Source organism: Balaenoptera acutorostrata, chromosome 3 (genome assembly GCF_949987535.1).
Source record: "Balaenoptera acutorostrata chromosome 3, mBalAcu1.1, whole genome shotgun sequence".
NCBI lineage: Eukaryota > Metazoa > Chordata > Mammalia > Artiodactyla > Balaenopteridae > Balaenoptera > Balaenoptera acutorostrata.
In genome coordinates, this window is record NC_080066.1 from 94753593 (window position 1) to 94774933 (window position 21341).

The 21341-nt window shown below is 42.8% G+C and overlaps 1 protein-coding gene across 9 annotated transcripts in view; it reads right to left on the reverse strand.

Annotated features, from left to right (window-relative positions):
• LOC103005791 (calpain-3) overlaps window positions 1–21341 on the reverse strand; it is a 128703-nt gene that overhangs the window by 44640 nt on the left and 62722 nt on the right. For 7 of the 9 annotated variants that reach the window (XR_009007794.1, XR_009007795.1, XM_057544756.1 and 4 more), the window contains one exon: window positions 11755–11848. Coding sequence is in view for 7 of the 9 variants with exons in the window: in XM_057544756.1 (XP_057400739.1) it covers window positions 11755–11848 (94 nt within the window). In the remaining 2 variants the exon portion in view is untranslated. Of the gene's footprint in view, window positions 1–7549; window positions 8162–11754; window positions 11849–14518; window positions 17319–17916; window positions 18021–21341 lie in introns of those variants that run through there. The other 2 variants (XM_007173614.3, XM_007173615.3) reach the window with 2 other exon arrangements.

Genomic DNA, 21341 nt, shown 5'->3' on the forward strand with positions numbered 1-21341 from the left:
AATCAAGAACTACATGAATTATGAAAAGATGCTCTTCCTTATTCATAATCAATGAAATGCATCTTCTCATACCTTTCTTGGCTATTTCTGTCTCTGCCCCTCCCATTCTCAGCGCTCTACTGCTGAGTTATTTCAGCTTGTTCCTCCCATGATGTCTAGAGTCCTGTCTCCATCATGACTTTCAGGAGGAGCTGCTGTCTTGCGGAATATAATGGGAGGCAGTCCTAAAAGTTATCGATATTTATAGAATTGTCACACTTGCGCCAAAACTTATGCTCCCCCACCCCCACTCCAGGATGGCACTGTGATGATTCTCTGCTGAGTAGAGAGGGGGCTGGCTCTCAACTGGGTACCTCATTTTGCCTTTCATTTACCGTCACCGCTATTGACGATCATGCTAAGCAAGTCATGTACAGTATCTCGTTTAATCCTTACAACAACTCTATGAAAGTAGGAATTTTCATTTTCTTTTCACATCGGAGGAAACTGAGACCCAGGAATGGTCCGTAACTTGCCTGAGGTCACATTGGTAAGAGGTGGAGCTGGGATTTGAATCCAGTTTCTTTGACTTGAAAGCCTGTGCACTCCGTCACCGTGTTATGCTCCTGTCCTCAGCTGCCTATCCTAATACTGCTACCTTACCTTGAGCACCTACTAGGATTTTATGGATACTCAGATATAGCCATATGATGAGAATATCACTATGTGCATTATAGAAGAGAAACTCGAAACTTGGAAAGTTTATGTGACTTGCTAGGGGCAGAGCCAAGGTTCAGATCAGGTCTGTTTGGTTCTAAATCCAGCTGTCTTAACCACTCTGCACCATGCCCCCAATTCTTCCTCTTAGCGGCTAGCCCAGGGATCCCCACTTCTTTCTAAACTGTCTGACAGATGATGACACTAAAACAGATTACAAGCAGACCTCCCAGCTGGTTTTACTGGAAAGATAATATCCCTGAGAGAAGCAGCCGCACAGCAACTGGGCTCTAGGCCCAGGAAGAGAGGGCTCACTGCACACAGCCTCGGTGTTTCCGTAGCTCTGCTCCCTCCCTCTCATCTCACACTGGAACGGACTAAATTTATTTTGTGCCAAGCTAGGATTTCTTCTTTTCGGAATTGAGTAACTCAGGTCAAGTGACCCCCTGCGGGGAAGTTACCCAGGGTGGGGTGTTAATTATAGAGGTGATGGGCATGTGGAAGAGGTCGTTAGAGCAACAGACCTCTGGTGTCCCCACAGATTGTCAGAAAACTTTCAAACTTCAGAGTGCTGATGTAAAGGCCAAGCACTGTGTCCCAGGAAGTCAGTGGGCAGCTGTCTTCTACATTTCACTCCTTTTCTTTAACTCTAGTTCAGACTAAAAGGAACCAGCCTCCTTGAAGAAATGATTCATTCCAGATCTAGAGTAAGAAATGTACAAGATGAGCCTGAGACTTTTTGTTGTGGCCAGAAAACAAGGAAGCTACTGAAGATGAATGGGGTCATGTCAAATGATACAGGCAACTTGTAGGAGGCTCCCATTGTCTGAAGATGGGACAATTTGAACATCAAAGAGAATAATGACTGTAATGGATTAAAATATGTTGCAGTGTTTCCTACTGATCACACTGTTCATAGGGTATTATCTCAAGCTGTGATACTTAGGAATAGAGAGAACATAGGAAGACTGTTGATTCTCATTATTCATGGTAGTTACGTTCTATAAAGTCACTGTGACTGTGAATGCTCAATTAGTGAACATTGAGTCATTGCACCTGGAGGAAATACATTATAGCATTAGATTCCTGGGAGTCTACCATCAATACACAACCTTATTTTATGTGTGTTTCTGTTTAAAGACACCTTATTTAATATATATTATTAATTCATTAACATTGAACTCACAGCACCATAGCTCATGCCTGAATGAAGCTTATCTAACACATGTATTTTCTCCCCAAGGCACGTCACAGCCTTCCTGCACTTAGGAACACTAAATAGCACTCCAGCACTACACGTTGGGGACATTTTATTTATTTATTTATTTATTTATTTGCCCTCAGCCTGTTTGCTTCATTTTTTTTAACATGTTTACTCTTCTTTTTTTTTTTTTTTAATTCATTTTATTTTTGGCCGTGTTGGGTCTTCGTTGCTGTGCGTGGGCTTTCTCTAGTAGCAGCAAGCGGGGGCTACTCTTCGTTGCAGTGTGCGGGCTTCTCATTGTGGTGGCTTCTCTTGTTGCGGAGCACGGGCTCTAGGCACACAGGCTTCAGTAGTGTGGCACGCGGGCTCAGTAGTTGTGGCCCAAGGGCTCTAGAGCACAGGCTCAGTAGTTGTGGCACACGGGCTTAGTTGCTCCGTGGCATGTGGGATCTTCCCGGACCAGGGCTTGAACCCGTGTCCCCTGCATTGGCAGGCAGATTCTTAACCACTGCGCCACCAGGGAAGTCTTCATCAGGGACATTTTAAACAGAGAAAAAACGTGGCACCAGACAGACTATGAAAACGATACTTGGTTATAGTCTGAGAGCTGAAACTAAAAGGCAGAGGGTCATGTTGTCTGACTTCAGCTGGGAACGTGCATGGAGGGAGACTCAAATTTTTCACTGCCCTACACATGTCAGCAAATGACCGAAGAGGCACCATGGATATTGATTTCGGGGTTACAAATAAATTTCAGTGAGTAGGTGAATTCACAAATACAGAATCCACAAGTCCTGAGGATCAACTGTATGTGGATCATAGCATTGACAACTCCAGACTTGGAAAAATCACACCTATCAGGTAGAGTTGAGAAGTTTTATGACTATTTGATCTGAAGCAACTAAAGGAAGGATGGCATTATTCACGAATAAGGAGAATTACTATATAGAGGAAATCAGCTGACTCAATTTCACTGTCTGCTGGATCAGGGCCGGATATAATGTACTAAAATTGTAGCCGGAAGAGTTCTGGCTAGAAATAAGGGTGAACTTTCAGACTGAGAAAGGTACTAACTATAGGTTAACAAAGGAGATGGGGGCATCGTTTTCCCTTCAAAACCTTAACATCAGCAAAGAAGTCCATCTACCTGGAGTGGCAAAAAGTAGTAGTTCCCAAACATTTTTCAAGTCTATGATACAAGGAGTTTTTTTATAGCAGCTTTGATACTGCTTTATAATATATACTATCTATTCCTGGTGCTCTTGTGGGGTATAATACACTCCTAAACGTTCTGATGGTGATTATTTAAACCTGAAGTTTGGATGAAAATGGTAAAGCAAGTGTCAGCTTCTCTTAAGCAGCATGCTTCCCAGGTGTTAGCTGAGGGCTCATGGTTCCTTGGAGATCCTGAATCCCCACATCATAGCTTCTGAGAGGTCAGACCCTCCTCCCTCCCACCACAGTTCAGCGGGTTCCGGGCAGCTTGCGTCTTTATGCTTCTCTATTTCCCCACTCCTATGCTTTCCACATTCTGACTTCCCGGTGTGCTGGCCCAGTTGGGCCTGTGTAAATCAAGACACTAACTTCCGCCCTTTACTGAGAAAAGTTACATGCCTCCGGCGTTTCACAAGTTTATTGGTAAAGAGGTCTTTGAGGGTCAGGTCAAGGGGAGGGATGACCCTCACCTGTGTGGCCTCCTGCCCTGTTGCTTCCCCCACCCCCCTTTGGTTTCTGTTGTAGCTCTCCTTCCTCTTGTAAGTAAATCTTTTTTTTTTTTCCTTTTTTTTCCCCCTAGAAAACAACCATGTCCAGCCCCCTTCCTATAACTACAAGAATCTTCCTACTTTTTCCTTATGTGTTTTCCTCTTGAAGAGAAAAGCTGATGATTCAGCCACGCTAAGGATTCACATATAAACACGTCTGGATAAATATGTATAAAATATCAAAGATAATTTTGTAGTGGTAACAAGACCTAACCTGAAGACTGTAGTGATTTATTTTATTTTTAAATTTTTGTCTGGTGTAACAGTTTGGGACAAGGGAGAAGTTAGCTCTGCCTGGATGGTGGGGACTTGGGAAGGGGCAGAGACCACATCAGACAGAGAGCAGCAAAGCCCAGCTGGTGGGGTTGGATTCAGGCTGCTAGGCAGCAGAGGAGAAAGAAATGGTTTGGGAAGAGGAGTAGGAAGGGGATGGCAGGACTGTAAGTTAAGGGGGAAAGGGGTCTTATTTGTCTATTCTCAAGGTACTTTTCCCCCCTCATATTTTAACATCCCTGAAATTGTGATGCATCTTACATTAGAAAGCCTCCTCCAATTGCATTCAGCTGGGTGGTGGTCATGACCTTCCGTGGATACCCTCTGATAAGATCTTAGTACCAGCATCAAAATCTTCTAGACTTGTTGAAAGATGGTTCATGATAAATTACAACTTGGGAAACTTACCTAAACTCTAGCCTTAAAAAGAGTGTAATTCAAGAGATTTCCAGGTATGGAAACTATAGGAAATAAAGTCGCCTGTTCAGAATATAAAGGGGCTGCTGTCTGTCTGGGAAAGAGGTTTCCTCAGGTCTAGGTGTTGGCAGAGGGAGCTAGCTGACCCAAGGAGTGCAGGAGAGCAGGGCTGAGAGCCAGGTTAGACCAACGGGGCAAAGCACAGCTGGATATGGGGTTGTAATAGTAATAACAGGTAAGAGGGAAGGCATACACCAGAGAAATGTGGGTGAAGTTGGGACCCAGCTCCGAACTGGCAAAGGGTCGGGCTCTGAAAAGATGGAGCGATGGGGACAGGACCTGAGGGGAAGAGGCAGTTAGGCAGCCTATGGCTGGAGGCCCAGCCATTGCCAGCAAATTATAAAGCACTGGATCTGGAGATAAAGGAAAGATGGTAAATTCCCCCAACCCCCAAGAACCAGTGGAAACAAAGCTGAGCAGAAAGTGGCTCAGGGAAAATGCAGAATCCCAGCTATCAGCCCCAGGAGCTTAGAGGGCAGAGGAGGAAGGGAAAACAGATTTCCTAGGGAAAGAGCTGATGGGATAAATTGGGGATGGCTGTCCATCAGTGATGCAGTTTTGACCTCAACTCAGCTCTGAATGGGAGGCCGAAATAGGTTATAACCTCTCCTGGCAGAGCCAAGAGACACTGAGGCTGTATCTGTCAAGTGCAGTTTAACCAACTTAACCTGGTTCCCAAATAGGTGGACTCCTGCTTCTCTGGGGTCCAGGTTAGAGTGGGGCTGGAATGAGATGGAACTTCCTGAAAGGTGACTCTGCCTAGAGCCAGAGACGGGAGGCTCAGGAACACGTTGCCAGTCTCTGTTGTTGGCGGCCTTAGTGAGCTGAGCTGACTCAGAGGGTTAGCACCGCACAGAATCTTCTGTGCAGAATCCTTGCACAGAATCCTTGTGCCCTGCACCACAAGAGGATGTGAGTTAACTTGCCTATGGAGGGGCCCTCGCCTGGAAGGGCAGAGGCACCAAGAAGGGAGATGCTGCCTCCCAAGGGAGAATTCCCTCGTGGGCTTCTGGGTCTCCATGGAGCGATCTGGGGGTCCTGCATTCGCAAGGGAAGGAGGGTACCAGATGCACAAGGCCTTGTAGCTGGCCCCTTGTGTCCCATCCCTCCAAAAGCAAAAGGGATCTAGGTTGCCCCTGATTTTAAGAGTGATTGCAGGAGAGTATGGAGAAATAACCTGGAATGCACAAGGCAAAGGCAGATGGGGAAAATGGGAGCATTTGCTCACCACCTTATTCCAGAGGTGGTCATAGCCGATAACTGAGTGAGCAGCCAAGTTCCCCGACCCAGTGTGATTCCCCCTTTACGTGGTCACCTTCACACTCGAATGATGCACTCACATTTCACAATCAAACACACATTTTGTATTTGATGGGGATGACTGGAATCGCCCAAAAGGACAGGCAGTTTCCTGCCCACGAGGGGATGGTTCATATGCATATCCTCATGTTCGGTTGGACCGATTCATTTAGATCAGGCATGAAATACTCAGACACATTGCTTTGAGTAGTATCTTGACTGGTCTAAAGGCTGTGTATGAGAAGACTTAGAACAACAGAGGAGCTGAGTGTGTAGGGGTCCAGGGGAGAGGGTGACGGAGAGATGGATAGGGAGGCCGGGGCTGGCTGGAGAAGGGCCTATAGCCTAGGTAAGGAGTTTGGACTTATCTGAAAACATGGGGGGAGGGGAGAACAGTGTCATTGAAGATATTTCATCAGGGATGCGACATGTCCCAGTTCCCTCGCAGTAGGGCAGTGACTGGGTTGGAGAATGAAGTTCTTTCCAGTCCTCTCTTCCAAACTGAGGGCCCTCAGGACAGTCATGGGCCTGAGCATAGAGCCAGCAGGCAAGGAAAGGGGCCCTTGTGGAACACACAGGGTGAGGACACGGTTGTTGGTATTTAACCTGGATATTTCATCTCAGGTTAAAAGGAAACACATGGCTTGGGACTTCTCTGGCGGTCCAGTGGTTAGGACTCTGCGCTTTCACTGCTGAGGGGCCGGGTCCAATCCCTGGTCAGGGAACTAAGATCCCACAAGCCGCAGTGTGGCCAAAACAAAACAAAAGAAACACATGGCTCACGAATAGCACTGGGCCTCAGTTTAACCTGATGTAGTTCATGAATAGCACTGGGGCTCAGATGAAATGGTTTCCTCAGGAGGGTTTCTCTCCCTGGCCTGGGTTAGCTCTCCTTGCCTTCTGAAGCACCCTGAACATTGTCTCCTGAAACTCATCACTCTTGTTCAAAGCCTCTCTTGCCTTCAGGACTCTAGGCTTCAGACTTCAGGCTCCAGGAGAGCAGGAATTTTTGTTTTCCTTATTTACGCTGTCTCCTCAGTTGCTTGCCTGGTTTCTGGCTCTAGAAGATGTTCAATAAAGATTTCTTGAATTAAGGACAAGAGTCATGCCGGAGGTGTGATCTGAGAAGGGAGCCGGGGGAATGTGACTTTCCTCCTGGTAGACCACTGTCAATGGAAGCCAGAGGCTGGAAGAGTCACTAAAAGAAACAGGGTTTTAATCCAGGCTGTCATGCGTGCCCTGGATGTACTTCACTCTGGTGTGCCTTTATTTCCTCACTTGTGAGGTGAGGTAGATGGACTCAAATGATTCCTAGGGATTCTCCTTCTAATCCTAACATTTTGTGCATGAAAAAGTAGTCTTTGCTGCCACTCTCCTCTTTCCAGGGCTCTTTCCATTTCAGAAAGACATGGCTACTGGCAAACTTAAAAGAACATCATGATTTTAGCCCTTCAGTGAGAAAGTGAAGGAATCTTATAAAGATGCAAGATACTTAAACAGGAGGGTAGATCTGGACTACTCTCCAGGTCGGAATTTTGGAATTTGTTTGGAAATTCCAGTTGGGAATTTGTTCTGGGAAAGGAATATTTACTTTTATAGGGTGAATTAAACTGACTTCCAGTGGCTTTCATAAAAAGCAAGATTTTTTTCAGAGAGAGAGAGAGAGCAGAGAGTGAGAATCAGCCCTGCCTCACCTGAGGACAGAGCCCTGCAGGGCTACTGCCAGGACCCTTCGCCCAGTGCCCCGCGCGCCACAGAGCTGTGCTGTGGGGAGGTGCGGAGTGGGAGGACTTCTCTGAGGGAAAAAAACCCAAGCTGCAACCACTCGGCTACTCACCGGAGGTCTCTTCCAGATGAACTGGATGGGGAACTTCTGGCTATAAAAGAGAGAGGTCTCATCCGGTGGGAACTCAGGATCCACATAAAGAACCTTCTTTTCTAGACATTTCTTGTGAAGCTGCTCAAATGTCTTCTCTTTCACCCCGATAATGGGAAAATTGCGGCTGATGATGGCTGAGTAGATGCCACTCGGGTTTCCGCCGCCGGCCTCGGTGCCCTGGCCCTGGGCTGCCTGGGGGATTGGCCCCGGAGACCTGGGCTCAGCCCCTGTCCGTGGGGCCACAGACGCGCTAATGACGGTCAGCATGACAGGCAACTTTGGAAGGAACAGGTTTTTAAAGACAACAAGATTCAGCTACCTTTAAGGAAAGGAAGCAACTGCAGAGAGGAAGTTGTAGTGATTCTGTCATCGGAGAGAAAAATGTCCACATCCACTTCAAAGTTTAAAGTCCATCAGAAGGTCGTCCAGCTTGTGTTCACGTTAAAAACTGAGCTGTGATCCAGAAGCCATCCAGTTTTCCTGAGGAAGGAGTAAGGATTTCTGTAGCAGTTTTTACTTAGGGGGCTCCTACCAGGAGCATACATGCCAGAGGGAGAGAAAGAAAGTGAGGGTTGTGTTTCAGTGGCCCGAAGAAGCCTGAGCCAGGAAAACCAAAAATAGACATGAAGAAAGATCATGAGTATGAGAGCAAGAGAGAGGCTAGCAGTGCAGCTAGACTGCATGCTCGAGAGAGAAGGACCTGGCCAGGGATGTTCCTGAGTTGCCATTAAGTTCTGGTGTTGTCAGGAAATGAAAGGGGAATATTTGAGTAAGTTGAACACTGAAACTTAGCAAAGAATGGCAGGTACATTATTGAATTGGCAGTTATCCAGACTATCAAACTATTAGCCACCAAATTAATGGAGAACAATATTGAAAAAAGCTTGCAAGGGTGAATGTGAGATACTGAATTCTAGGAGAATGTTCTAGGCATTTTTGAGAACATGATTTTTACTTTTTAAAATTCTAGGATATCAGATTATTATTCAACTGGATTTGGCATCTCTTCTAGAATGTTCTGATGTCAGCGTTGAGTGAAACTGTCTGGGTAGAAAATGCCACTCAGCAGAGTCCTCAGTTAAGAAAATCCCTGTCTCTTCTTGCCCACTTGACCTAGCTCTCCCTTGGAAATTTCTTCCACTTCTTATTGCTTTGCCAATGCAATCAAAGTATCTTGGCTGATCTGCCCCCGGGGGAGGAGCTGTCTCTGGCCCCCACACAGCTGAGCTTCTTTTCCTCAGCTGTCTAAGCTAGCTCCGTCCTTGGTAATGAAGATGGGTGTGTGATGGAGATCAGCCTCTTGTCATAGCACAATGGGAATACTGTATCAAACACACGGAGTGCAAGGTGCTATTCATTTTGCTCTACCAATTGTTGTGAATAAAACCCCCTCTCAGATCAGCAGGTCCAAACTCAAGGTTTATTCAGCTGCACAGCTGTAGAAACTCATGCTATCAGCGAGAAATCCAATCTGAGCCCACAAACAAAGGGAGATGATGAGCATGCAAACAGCTGCACGTTTTCAATTCCCAGAGCCTCTTCAAGGATAAAGAACTCGTTTTTATAACATATTTCAGCCAAGGTCATGCAATATCTGCGGCTGGAATGGCTTCTGTTGCACCAACAAGGCAGTTAATGATTGCGTATCACTGTCTTCCACCAACATTTCTTTGATTCAACACTGTTAGAATTAGTGCATTCGCTTATAATTAGAACACCTACCATTCATTAAGTGCCTACTGTGAGCTAGCCACTTCACATAGTTGTAAAAACTTTTTTTTTTGGCCACACTGCGCGGCATGTGGGATCTTAGTTTCCCAACCAGGGATCAAACCTGTGTCCCCTGCATTGAAAGTGCTGAGTTTTAACCACTGGACCACCAGGAAAGTCCCCTAAAAACTTTTAAAGTAATTTTAAACATACAAAAGCATTGCAAAGATAGCACAGATTTCCCGAATACCCTTCAACAGCCTCCCTTAATGTTTACACCTTACATAACCATGGTACAATGATCAAAAGTCAGAAATGAATGTTGGTAAGATACCACTAACTGAACTACAAGACATATTTTGATTTCTTCAGTGTTTCCGCTAGTGCTTTTTTCCTCCTTCTGTTACAGAATTTGATCTGCACTGCATTTAATTGTCATATCTCCTTAGTGTCCTCCAATCTCTGACAGTTCCACAGTCTTTGTCTCTCTCGAACTTGGCACTTTTGAAGAGTACTTGACAGATACGTTGTAGAATGTCCCTAACTTGAGTTTGTCTGATGTTTTTCACATGATTAGACTGAGATTATGGTTTGGGGGACGAATATCACAGAGGTTATGCACCCTTCTCATCAAATCAGATCTGGGGGTACATGACACTGATGTATTTTATTACTGGTGATATCACCCTTGAGTACTGGGCTAAGGTGGTGTCTACCAGGTTTCTCCAAAGTAAAGTTACTATTTTTTTCCTTTCCATACACATGGAATACTTTTAATCTGTACACAACCCTGCAGGTTTGATTAATCCCATTTTACAGCTGGGAAAACTTGAGGTATCTGCTCTATTTTTACAGTTAAGTCATGGGAAACTCACAGAATTTTAGAGATTATCTCTTTTCTTGAACAAAAGAGGAAACCAAAGCCTAGAGAGATTAAATGACATGGTCAAGGTCATTCTGCCAGTTCACTACAGAACCAAACTAGACCCCAGGTTTCCTGATATCCAGTGAAGGAATAAATGCATGACTAAGACTCCAGTAATGTGCATTAGGCATAAGATCTCTGGATCCTTGCATATAAATAGTCAGGGCTTCCCTTCCCCTAGCTCTGATGGGAGTGGAATCTAACACCATCAGCCGTGCTGAAAACAACAGTCAAGAAGCAGCTGTCTGATTCTGGCTGGCCTTGCTGTGGCACTGCAGTCTTTAGCTGGTCATAAGACAGGCAGATCTGATATCAGATGCCAACGTCTCCTTTATTTCTGCTAGAATGTGAGTTGTATGGCCCCCATTGTCTGCGGTTAATATGGTAATCTGTTTCCAGTGGAGTTGCTGATGGCTTTCTATCCCCTGGACTGAGAAGTTATTTTAGTCTAGAGTGCCACTCCCCCCTCACCCCTGGAATTATGCTGGACATTCAGAGGGTTTGGTAGATGGAAATCTTAAAAGCAGAGTGGAATGCTTGATATTGTCATAGGAGTTCCATTACTAAGAAGGCTTTTTTTTTTTTTATAATTTTCTTTTTATTCACGTTCTTTTATTTATTTATTTATTTATTTATTTATTTATGGCTGTGTTGGGTCTTCGTTTCTGTGCGAGGGCTTTCTCTAGTTGCGGCAAGCGGGGGCCACTCTTCATCGCGGTGCGCGGGCCTCTCACTATCGCGGCCTCTCGTTGCGGAGCACAGGCTCCAGACGCGCAGGCTCAGTAGTTGTGGCTCACGGGCCTAGTTGCTCCGTGGCATGTGGGATCTTCCCAGACCAGGGCTCGAACCCGTGTCCCCTGCATTGGCAGGCAGATTCTCAACCACTGCGCCACCAGGGAAGCCCACTAAGAAGGCTTTTAGGTAAGATGGTCAATTATGAGCTAAAACCCATCAAACTCCAAATACTTATGTGTTTTGACTGTGTTTCTGCTGCCTGTCACTATGATACACTGATACTGAAAAGGATGTGAAACAGTGAAGGAATTCTGAACGCAGACCAAACTCCAGAACTGCGGTCTTCCCTACGGCTACAACAATCTGATAGGCCGGTATTAGTTAACCAGGATGTAAGGCTCAGCACAACTTTAAGGCGAACTCACGGTGACGAGCTGTGCTTTCCACTCTAGGGAGCCTTTAGGAGAATGGCCCAATCTGGGACTGGCCCTGGTCATGTTGATGTGTGGGACCAGGATCCTAGAATTCACTTAGTTCTGAAAGTGAGTTGTACCCCAGAACATAAATAGTCCTATAGGTACATTTAAATGAAAACAGCCGGGACTTCCCTGGTGGTCCAGTGGCTAAGAGTCCACGCTCCCAGTGCAGGGGACCCGGGTTCGATCCCTGGTTAGGGAACTAGATCCCGCATGCTGCAACTAAGACCCGGCGCAGCCAAGTAAATAAATAAATATTAAAAAAAAAAAAAAAAAAAAAAGGAACTAGGCCTCTAGTGCAGGGAATGTCTTGGTACCTGTTCAAACTGGAACCTACATCCTGGGATCACTTCTGTCAGGAACTGACCACCCCAGGTCCACCATAGCCAGGATCCACAGGATGATTTAGACCTGGGAAAAGAAGGAAGGTGACAAAACTGGCCTTCCAAATGCATGAAGGACTTTCCCTGACCACTATACAGGGCATCTGCCCTAAATAAATGCCTGCCATAAACATGTATTCCATTCTATTTCTTAGTGTGAATACCCTCCTGAAAGCTCCATGGTCAGCTCCTGCAGTCAGACAGGACCTCTGTGGGGAAGCACATATAGAAGCACATACAGCGCTGCCATAGTGTGGGTGGTGTGAGGTCAGGGGCTGCTGGCCTAGTGCTCCGAGGGTGGTATTTGTGTTCCCTGAAGTAGGGGGCTTGGCTTGGCCTGGCATTTCTCCGGTGAAGAACAGCTGATCTGATGACTCTGAAGAGGTCTGCTGCATCAGAAATAAAGGTGTTTTCTTGTACTGGAGTTCATTCTTTTTATTTTTATTAGAAAAAATTTTAATTGAAGTATAGTTGATTTACAATGTTGTGTGAGTTTCAGGTGTACAGCAAAGTGATTCAGATATACATATACTTTTCCAGATTCTTTCCCATTATAGGTTTTTACAAGATATTCAATATAGTTCCCTGTGCTATACAGTAGGCGCTTGTTGTTTATCTATTTTATATATAGTAATGTGTATCTGTTAATCCCAGACTCCTAATTTACCTCTCCCCCACTTGCCCCTTTGGTAACCATAAGTTTGTTTTCCATGTCTGTAAGTCTGTTTCTGTTTTGTAAATAAATTCATTTGTATCATTTTTTTTTAGATTCCACATATAAGCAATGTCATGATATTTGTCTTTCTCGGTATGACTTCACTTAGTAAGATAATCTCTAGGTCCATCCATTTGCTGCAAGTGGCATTATTTCATTCTTTTAAAAATTTTTAAATTTATTTTTAAATATTTATTTTGGCTGTGCTGGGTCTTACTTGCGGCATGCAGGATCTTTGTTACAGCGTGTGCACTCTTTAGTTGCAGCATGAATGTGGGATCTAGTTCACCGACCAGGGATTGAACCCAGGCCCCCTGCATTGGGAGCATGGAGTCTTACCCACTGGACCACCAGGGAAGTCCCATTATTTCATTCTTTTTATGGCTGAGTAATATTCCATTGTATGTGTATACCACATCTTTTACCCATTCATCTGTTGATTGACACTTAGGTTACTTCCATGTCTTGGCTATTGTGAATAGTGCTGCTATGAACACAGAGGTGCATGTATCTTTTTGAATTACAGTCTTCTCCAGATATATGCCCAGGAGTGGGATTGCAAGATCATATGGTAATTCCATTTTTAGTTTTTTTAAGAAACCTCCATACTGTTCTCCATAGTGGCTTGGAGTTCATTCTTAACTCCGTTTGTTTCATCCTATTTTACATGCTACAGCTTATAAGCCTTTACAACAATAGAAACCAAACATTTTTTTTAAATTAATTAATTAATTAATTAATTTATGGCTGTGTTGGGTCTTCGTTTCTGTGCGAGGGCTTTCTCTAGTTGTGGCAAGTGGGGGCCACTCTTCATCGCGGTGCGCGGGCCTCACTATCGCAGCCTCTCGTTGTGGAGCACAGGCTCCAGATGCGCAGGCTCAGCAATTGTGGCTCACAGGCCTAGTTGCTCCACGGCATGTGGGATCTTCCCAGACCAGGGCTCGAACCCGTGTCCCCTGCATTGGCAGGCAGATTCTCAACCACTGCGCCACCAGGGAAGCCCCGAAACCAAACATTTTACAGCTATTAGATACTAGGAAGATATGGCTCAGCATCTTTGTTTTTAAAACTTTTTGCTTTGAAATAGTTTAAAACTTACAGGAAAGTTGAAAATATAGTGTAAGGAATTCCTGTATACCCTTCATGCAGATTCTTCAGTTATAACATTTTAATACATTTTGCCAATTTTCTCTGTCTCTGTCTCTTTTTCTCATACATACATAAATTATTTTCTGAGCCATTTGAGAGTAAGTCAGAGCTATGCTACTTTAATACTTCCGTATGTATTTCCTAAAAATAAGGAAATTCTTCTATGTAATCATAGTACAGTTCTCAAAATTAGGAAAATTACCATGTAATCAAAAGATCCTATTCAAGTTTTGCCAACTGTCCCAGTAATGTCCCTTATAGTTCCAGGATGGAACCCAGGATCATACATTTGTTATCATATCTCTTTAGTCCCCCTTTAATCTGGAACAGTTCCTCAGACCTGTTTTTCATGGCCTTCACATTCTGAGCAGTATAGGATGTGCCTCAATTCTGGTTTTAAAAAAAAAAAAATTAATTAATTAATTTGGCTGCGCCAAGTCTTAGTTGCGGCACGCGGGATCTTCATTGCTGCGTGCGGGATCTTCGTTGCAGCGTGTGAACTCTTAGTTGCAGCATGTGAACTCTTAGTTGCAGCATGCGGGATCTAGTTCCCCGAGCAGGGATCGAACCCAGGCCCCCTGCATTGGGAGCGCGGAGTCTCAGCCACTGGACCATCAGGGAAGTCCCCAGCTTTGGTCTGTTTATTATAAACTTACATAAATGAAATCACTCAGTAAACATTTTATCAAAAACATACTTCTATGTTGATATATATAGATTGTTATTTTAATGGCTGCATAATATTCTACTGTACAAAAGGGCTATATTTATATTTAAAGGACATTTAGTTTATTTCTAGTTTTCCACAGTATAAACCACATTACAATTAGTAGCTCTGAGCAATTTATCTGATTTATTTGAAGTGGAATTTCTGGGTTAAAATATGCAAATTTAAAATTTTGATGCTATTGCCAGATTGCCATCCAGAAAGATTATACTTAGCATAATTCCACCAATGATGCACGAAAATGGCTATTCCCCACACCAACATTAGCACTGGATATTTTCATTTTAATCTTGGCCAATCATGGACGCCCCCATTTCTCTGAATATTAATAACGCTGAGTGTATTTCATGCTTATTTTGCCTGTTTCAATTTCTTTTATGAATTACCTTTGCCCATATTTCTTTTGAGCAGTTTCTAATGTTTAAACTGATTTGTCAACTCATTCCTTGGCATTTAAGTCTTAAAGGAAAGACACATTATATATTCATTTTAGAGCTTTGTTTGAATCTTTGTTAAAATGATTCTAAGTTCTTACATAAAATCCAGTTTCCTGAGAAAACATATCGAGAATTAGCCACAACAAGGTAACTCAACACTGTAGGCCAACTCGGCCCTGCTTAGCTCTCTGGTCCTGAGCTTCAGATATAGGAGGTGGGTAAAGTGTGAGAAGCAATAAGAGCAGAGAACATTTAAGAACACCCAGGATATATTTCTCTCCATTCAGTGTATCTAGTTAAACCTTTCAGGATAGTCCTGGGTCAAGACAGAGCAGTTCCTCACTAACCTACTCTAAAGTTCTTATTTCATTCCTTCCTCCAAAAATATTTTAAATCGATGAATAGACACGTAATGAATGTTGAACTGAAGATAGGTCTTAATTATTCAGCCTTAAGTGCTATTAAAAACCATCATTTATATTAGGTAAGAGCATTCAGTTTTCAGTTTAAGTCTTACTGTAGCTTGGCAAGGGAAACTTGAAGCTGGGAAATAGGACTTCAGCTAATGGAGGCTTCTTCCTTTCTCCTTAATTGCAAAACTTACAGAAATAGGAGCAAAGAATCTGTATATGTCTATGTGCGCTTATATATGGTGCAAAGCTCAAACCTCAACTGATACAATCAAATGTGTCCACGAGGAAATGTGTAATGTTTACTACATCTGGAGGGAAGAGTCCTAGGTCAGAAAAGTAAATCAGAAACAAATACATTCAATTCTCAATTTTAAATCAATCAAATCCATCAGTCAACCAATTACAGCCAACCATTACTAAAAGCCAAGTATAATCGTGCTCTGGCAGATATAAGACAAATATAACATGATCTTGAAGAACATACAACCTAGTAGGGGAACAAGACAGACAAACCTGAAACACTGAGGCACCATCCCTGAGAATGCTAAGCAGAATGCATATTGTAAGTGGGGCAGCATTTCAGAGAAGGGCAAAATCACTGCTCACAGTAAAGGGGAGTTGAGGGTGTTAGGGTAGTTAGAAAGGCTCTGTGGGGAAGTGGGATTTGAGTTGGGCCTGGATGGATGGTAGGATTTGCACAGGTGGAGGGCAGACCGTGGATATTGGGACCCAGGGAACAGAGGCATAGAGGTGGCAGTTGGCAAGCTGCTGAGTGGAAGAAGCCTGATAAACAAATGTGCGTGTTGAGCTGTGCTGAGGACATGTGACTGCCCCAGCAGATGCTGCGGCCGCAGGGCGTCCCTGGGGAGCATCCTGGGGAACTGGCGTGGTGTAGTGTTCTAGCCCACGCCACGCCGTACTAGAGTCTGAGGCAAAAGTAAAACGCAGTACTATCGATCCTGTCCTTATTTAAAATTTTGATATTTTGTTCATCATGGATTTTTTTTTTTGCTGTTAATTTTGATTTTTAAAAATATGGCATTAAAATATTATTTATTTTGATTACTGTGATTTGGGGCACCCCCTTAAATTTTGTGCCCCAGGCAAGTGCCTTACTTGCCTCAACCTCATCCCGGCCCTGTGTTCTATTTCTGAAGTTTGAGGGTGGGGACATGGGTAATTATTTTATTATTTTTAATTATAGCTTACTCATATTACAAATAAGCTTTGGTTAGTGGACAGTATTTAATTAAAAAATTAATGTAAAGAAATTAGAAGTTTAAGGAGATTAATCTGGAACTTTGGAGCCCAAAAAACATGACAGGGAAAAGAGCCCTTTGTGTTCCTGAGTCAGGCTCTAGGGTAGAGTAACTCCCTGTTGCTGCAGTGAATACACTGCAAGCAGAAAAGGTTGTCTTGTCCAGGTCTAAGTGGGTAAAAGATAACTGGGGTGGGGAGGCACCAGAAGCTGCTGTCCACTTGGAGATATGCCTTGAGCAGCTCAGCTGCTGGAGCCTAAGTGGCTCTGCCACATGGACTGAGACAAGCTTCCACAAGGTGGGTGGGCTTGGCCCACTTCTCACATAAAACAAAGCCATCCAGCTGTGCTCAAAGAGAAGCTGCCCACTGGGCCAGAGTGCATACCACAGGTCATGGCCCAAGGAGCAATGCGAGAACTGTGAACGCTATAAATGTCTCTGGGCCACTTGCATGTAGGAGAAGGGGGGGGGGGGGCGAGGTGTGACACAAAGAGTATTATTAGCACATCTAAAAATGTAACCTCTGAAAAATCTGAAAGCTATTGTTCATTAGTAAACTGGTGACTTATGAAAGATGACTTTCAGCCAGAGAAGTCAATAACGTGCAGCACAAATCGCAAAAAAAGGCCCCTGGAAAGGCAGAAAGGTGCAGCTGTTCCCAGCACTTGTCACCAGGTGCACTGCTCTGTCACTGGATTTGGACCTTCCAGTCAGCACCAATGTTCAGTGAGAACTTCTCCAGGTTCAGGGTGGATGTTTTGGCACAATATGTAAAAGCCACAGGCTGAGCTTTACCATCTAGATATCAAAATTGTAAAAAGGAAAGTTTGATGAACATCTAGGAGAGAAATTTTGAATTTAAAATGTTTCTGACTCTGTTATAAAACCTTATGCCCCATATAGGAGAATCCAAATTAATAGCACTTGTACCCATGGACTTCCATGAAATTTTAAAACATGAAACACTTCACTGTTTTGAGTGCAAGACTGATTGAAAAAAAACTAAGGAACAAAGTGATTTGTCCAACAAATTCAGTAGGTAAAAAAGGATATATCCTATCCTATGTCCTTTAAGACATGTCCATAAACTCCATGAGCAGGATTCCTCAGGACTTCAGATATCTACAGTTTAAAAAAAATATTCAGAGAAGCTACAATAGTCTTTCAAGTCCCAAATAATTTCCTTTAGGAAAATATTAACTGCTTACACTGAGCAGAAAGACCAGTTGATGAAGAGAAGCAGGATGGCCTCATGCCCTCTAGATACTAGTATATTTGACTCCTGCCAGAAAGAGCAGAGTCCACTTGGCTAAGCACATTATGTCAGTTTTAGACTAATCATCTCTTCACTGCAGATACTTCTATGTTTACAAAAACAAATGGCCTGTTTCCTCACCAGGTGAGTGGCTGGTCACAGAAGATGGCTGCTTCTTGAGGCCTAGGACCAAGATCTGCTCCACCACACACTTGCTGTGATAATGACCCCTCTTGTCAGCACAACTGGAATAGATACAACAAATGGCATTAGGAGAAGGAGAGGAATAGGGGTTTGGACTGGTTACCAGGTCACCAACCCGAGCCTTGTGAGTTCCCCTCCCATCTTTCTCTGTGGAGGCATGAAACATATAGTGGTCACATTTACTAGGATGAAGAGATGGAAAAAGATGACCCTATGTGCCGAGGACAAGCTAACCAGTAGTCTCCCTCTAACAAGCCATTTGGAGAGACATCATTTAAGGATACTGAAGTCCCAAATGTGACTTGGATGCTGCAATCAAATTGTAAGAAATCAGATACTTAATGAATGGTTGAAGAGATGAATAAATGGGATTAATGGGAATTTATACTGAATTCTTTTTTATTTTTCAGAGAGGGAAGGAAAGGAAGACAGAGACAATAAGGAAGGGATGTTCATGAAGAGGTTGAAAAATACTCCTGGGGGGCTCCAGACCAAGATAGCAACATAAGAGGCTCCTGAATTTCCCTCCTCCTACAGATGCACTGAATATAAAGCTACACATGGAGCAATTCCCTTTGAGAGAAATCCAGAAACTAGCTGAGTGACTCCTATACATTGGGTGACTGAGAAAATACCCACATCAAAACAAGTAGGAGGGACTTTCCTGGTGGTCCAGTGGGTAAGACTCCACGCTCCCAATGCAGGCGGCCCGGGTTTGATCCCTGGACAGGAAACTAGATCCCACATGCATGCTGCAAATAAGAAGTCGGCATGCCACAACTAAGACCCGGCACAGCCAAAATAAACTATAAATAAATAAAAATAAGTTAAAAACAAAAAACCAAAACAAACAAACAAACAAAAGAAACAAGTAGGAGAGCAGAAGCAAGAAGAACTACAATTCTGCAGCCTGTGGAATGAAAACCGCATTCACAGAAAGATAGACAAAAATGAAAAGGTAGAGGACTATGTACCAGATGAAGGAACAAGATAAAACCCCAGAAAACCGGCTACATGAAGTGGAGATAGGCAACCTTCCAAAAAAAGAATTCAGAATAATGATAGTGAAGATGATCCAGGACCTCGGAAAAAGAATGGAGGCAAAGATCGAGAAGATGCAAGAAATGTTTAACAAAGGCCTAGAAGAATTAAAGAACAAACACCTAGAAGAATTAAAGAACAAACAAACAGAGATGAACAATACAATAACTGAAATGAAAAATACACTAGAAAGAATCAATAGCAGAATAACTGAGGCCGAAGAACAGATAAGTGACCTGGAAGACAGAATGGTGGAATTCACTGCCATGGAACAGAATAAAGAAAAAAGAATGAAAAGAAATGAAGACAGCCTAAGAGACCTCTGGGACAACATTAAACGCACCAACATTCGTATTATAGCGGACCCAGAAGGAGAAGAGAGAGAGAAAGGACCTGAGAAAATATTTGAAGAGATTATAGTCGAAAACTTCCCTAACATGGGAAAGGAAATAGCCACCCAAGTCCAGGAAGCTCAGCGAGTCCCATACAGGACAAACCGAAGAAGAAACACGCCGAGACACATAGTAATCAAATTGACAAAAATTAAAGACAAAGAAAAGTTATTAAAAGCAGCAAGGGAAAAATGACAAATAACATACAAGGGAACTCCCATAAGGTTAACAGCTGATTTCTCAGCAGAAACTCTACATGCCAGAAGGGAGTGGCATGATATATTTAAAGTGATGAAAGGGAATAAACTACAAGCAAGATTACTCTACCCGGCAAGGATCTCATTCAGATTCGACAGAGAAATCAAAAGATTTACAGACAAGCAAAAGCTAAGAGAATTCAGCACCACCAAACCAGCTTTACAACAAATGCTAAAGGAACTTTTTCTCTAAGTGGGAAACACAAGAGAAGAAAAGGACCTACAAAAACAAAGCCAAAACAATTAAGAAAATGGTAATAGGAACATACATATCGGTAATTACCTTAAATGTGAATGGATTAAAGGCTCCAACCAAAAGACACAGGCTCGCTGAATGGATACAAAAACAAGACCCATATATATGCTGTCTACAAGAGACCAACTTCAGACCTAGGGACACATACAGACTGAAAGCGAGGGGATGGAAAAAGATATTCCATGCAAATGGAAATCAAAAGAAAGCTGGAGTAGCAATACTCATATCAGATAAAATAGACTTTAAAATAATGTTACAAGAGACAAGGAAGGACACTACATAATGATCAAGGGATCAATCCAAGAAGAAGATATAGCAATTATAAATATATATGCACCCAACACAGGAGTACCTCAGTACATAAGGTGGATGCTAATAGCTGTAAAAGAGGAAATCGACAGTAACACAATAATAGTGGGGGACTTTAACACCTCACTTACCCAATGGACAGACCATCCAGATGGAAAATTAATAAGGAAACCCAAGCTTTAAATGACACAATAGACCAGATAGATTTAATTGATATTTATAGGACATTCCATCCAAAAACAGATTACACTTTCTTCTCAAGTGCACACGGAACATCCTCCAGGATAGATCACATCTTGGGTCACAAATCAAATTGGTAAATTTAAGAAAATTGAAATCATATCAGGCATCTTTTCCAACCACAATGCTATGAGATTAGAAATTAATTACAGGGAAAAAAATGTAAAAAACACAAACACATGGAGGCTAAACAATACGTTACTAAATAACCAAGAGATCTCTGAAAAAATCAAAGAGGAAATCAAAAAATACCTAGAGACAAATGACAATGAAAACACGATGATCCAAAATCTATGGGATGAAGCAAAAGCAGTTCTAAGAGGGAAGTTTATAGCAATACAATCCTACCTCAAGAAACAAGAAAAATCTCAAATAAACAATCTAACCTTACACCTAAAGGAACTAGAGAAAGAAAAACAAACAAAACCCCCAAAGTTAGTCTAAGGAAAAAAATCATAAAGATCAAAGCAGAAATAAATGAAATAGAAACAAAGAAAACAATAGCAAAGATCAATAAAACTAAAAGCTGGTTCTTTGAGAAGATAAAGAAAATTGATAAACCTTTATCCAGACTCATCAAGAAAAAGAGGGAGAGGACTCAAATCAATAAAATTAGAAATGAAAAAGGAGAAGTTACAACAGACACTGCAGAAATACAAAGCATCATAAAAGACTACTACAAGCAACTCTATGCCAATAACATGGACAACCTGGAAGAAATGGACAAATTCTTAGAAAGGTATAACCTACCAAGACTGAACCAGGAAGAAACAGAAAATATGAACAGACCAATCACAAGTAATGAAATTGAAACTGATTAAAAATTTTCCAACAAACAGAAGTCCAGGACAGATGGCTTCACAGGTG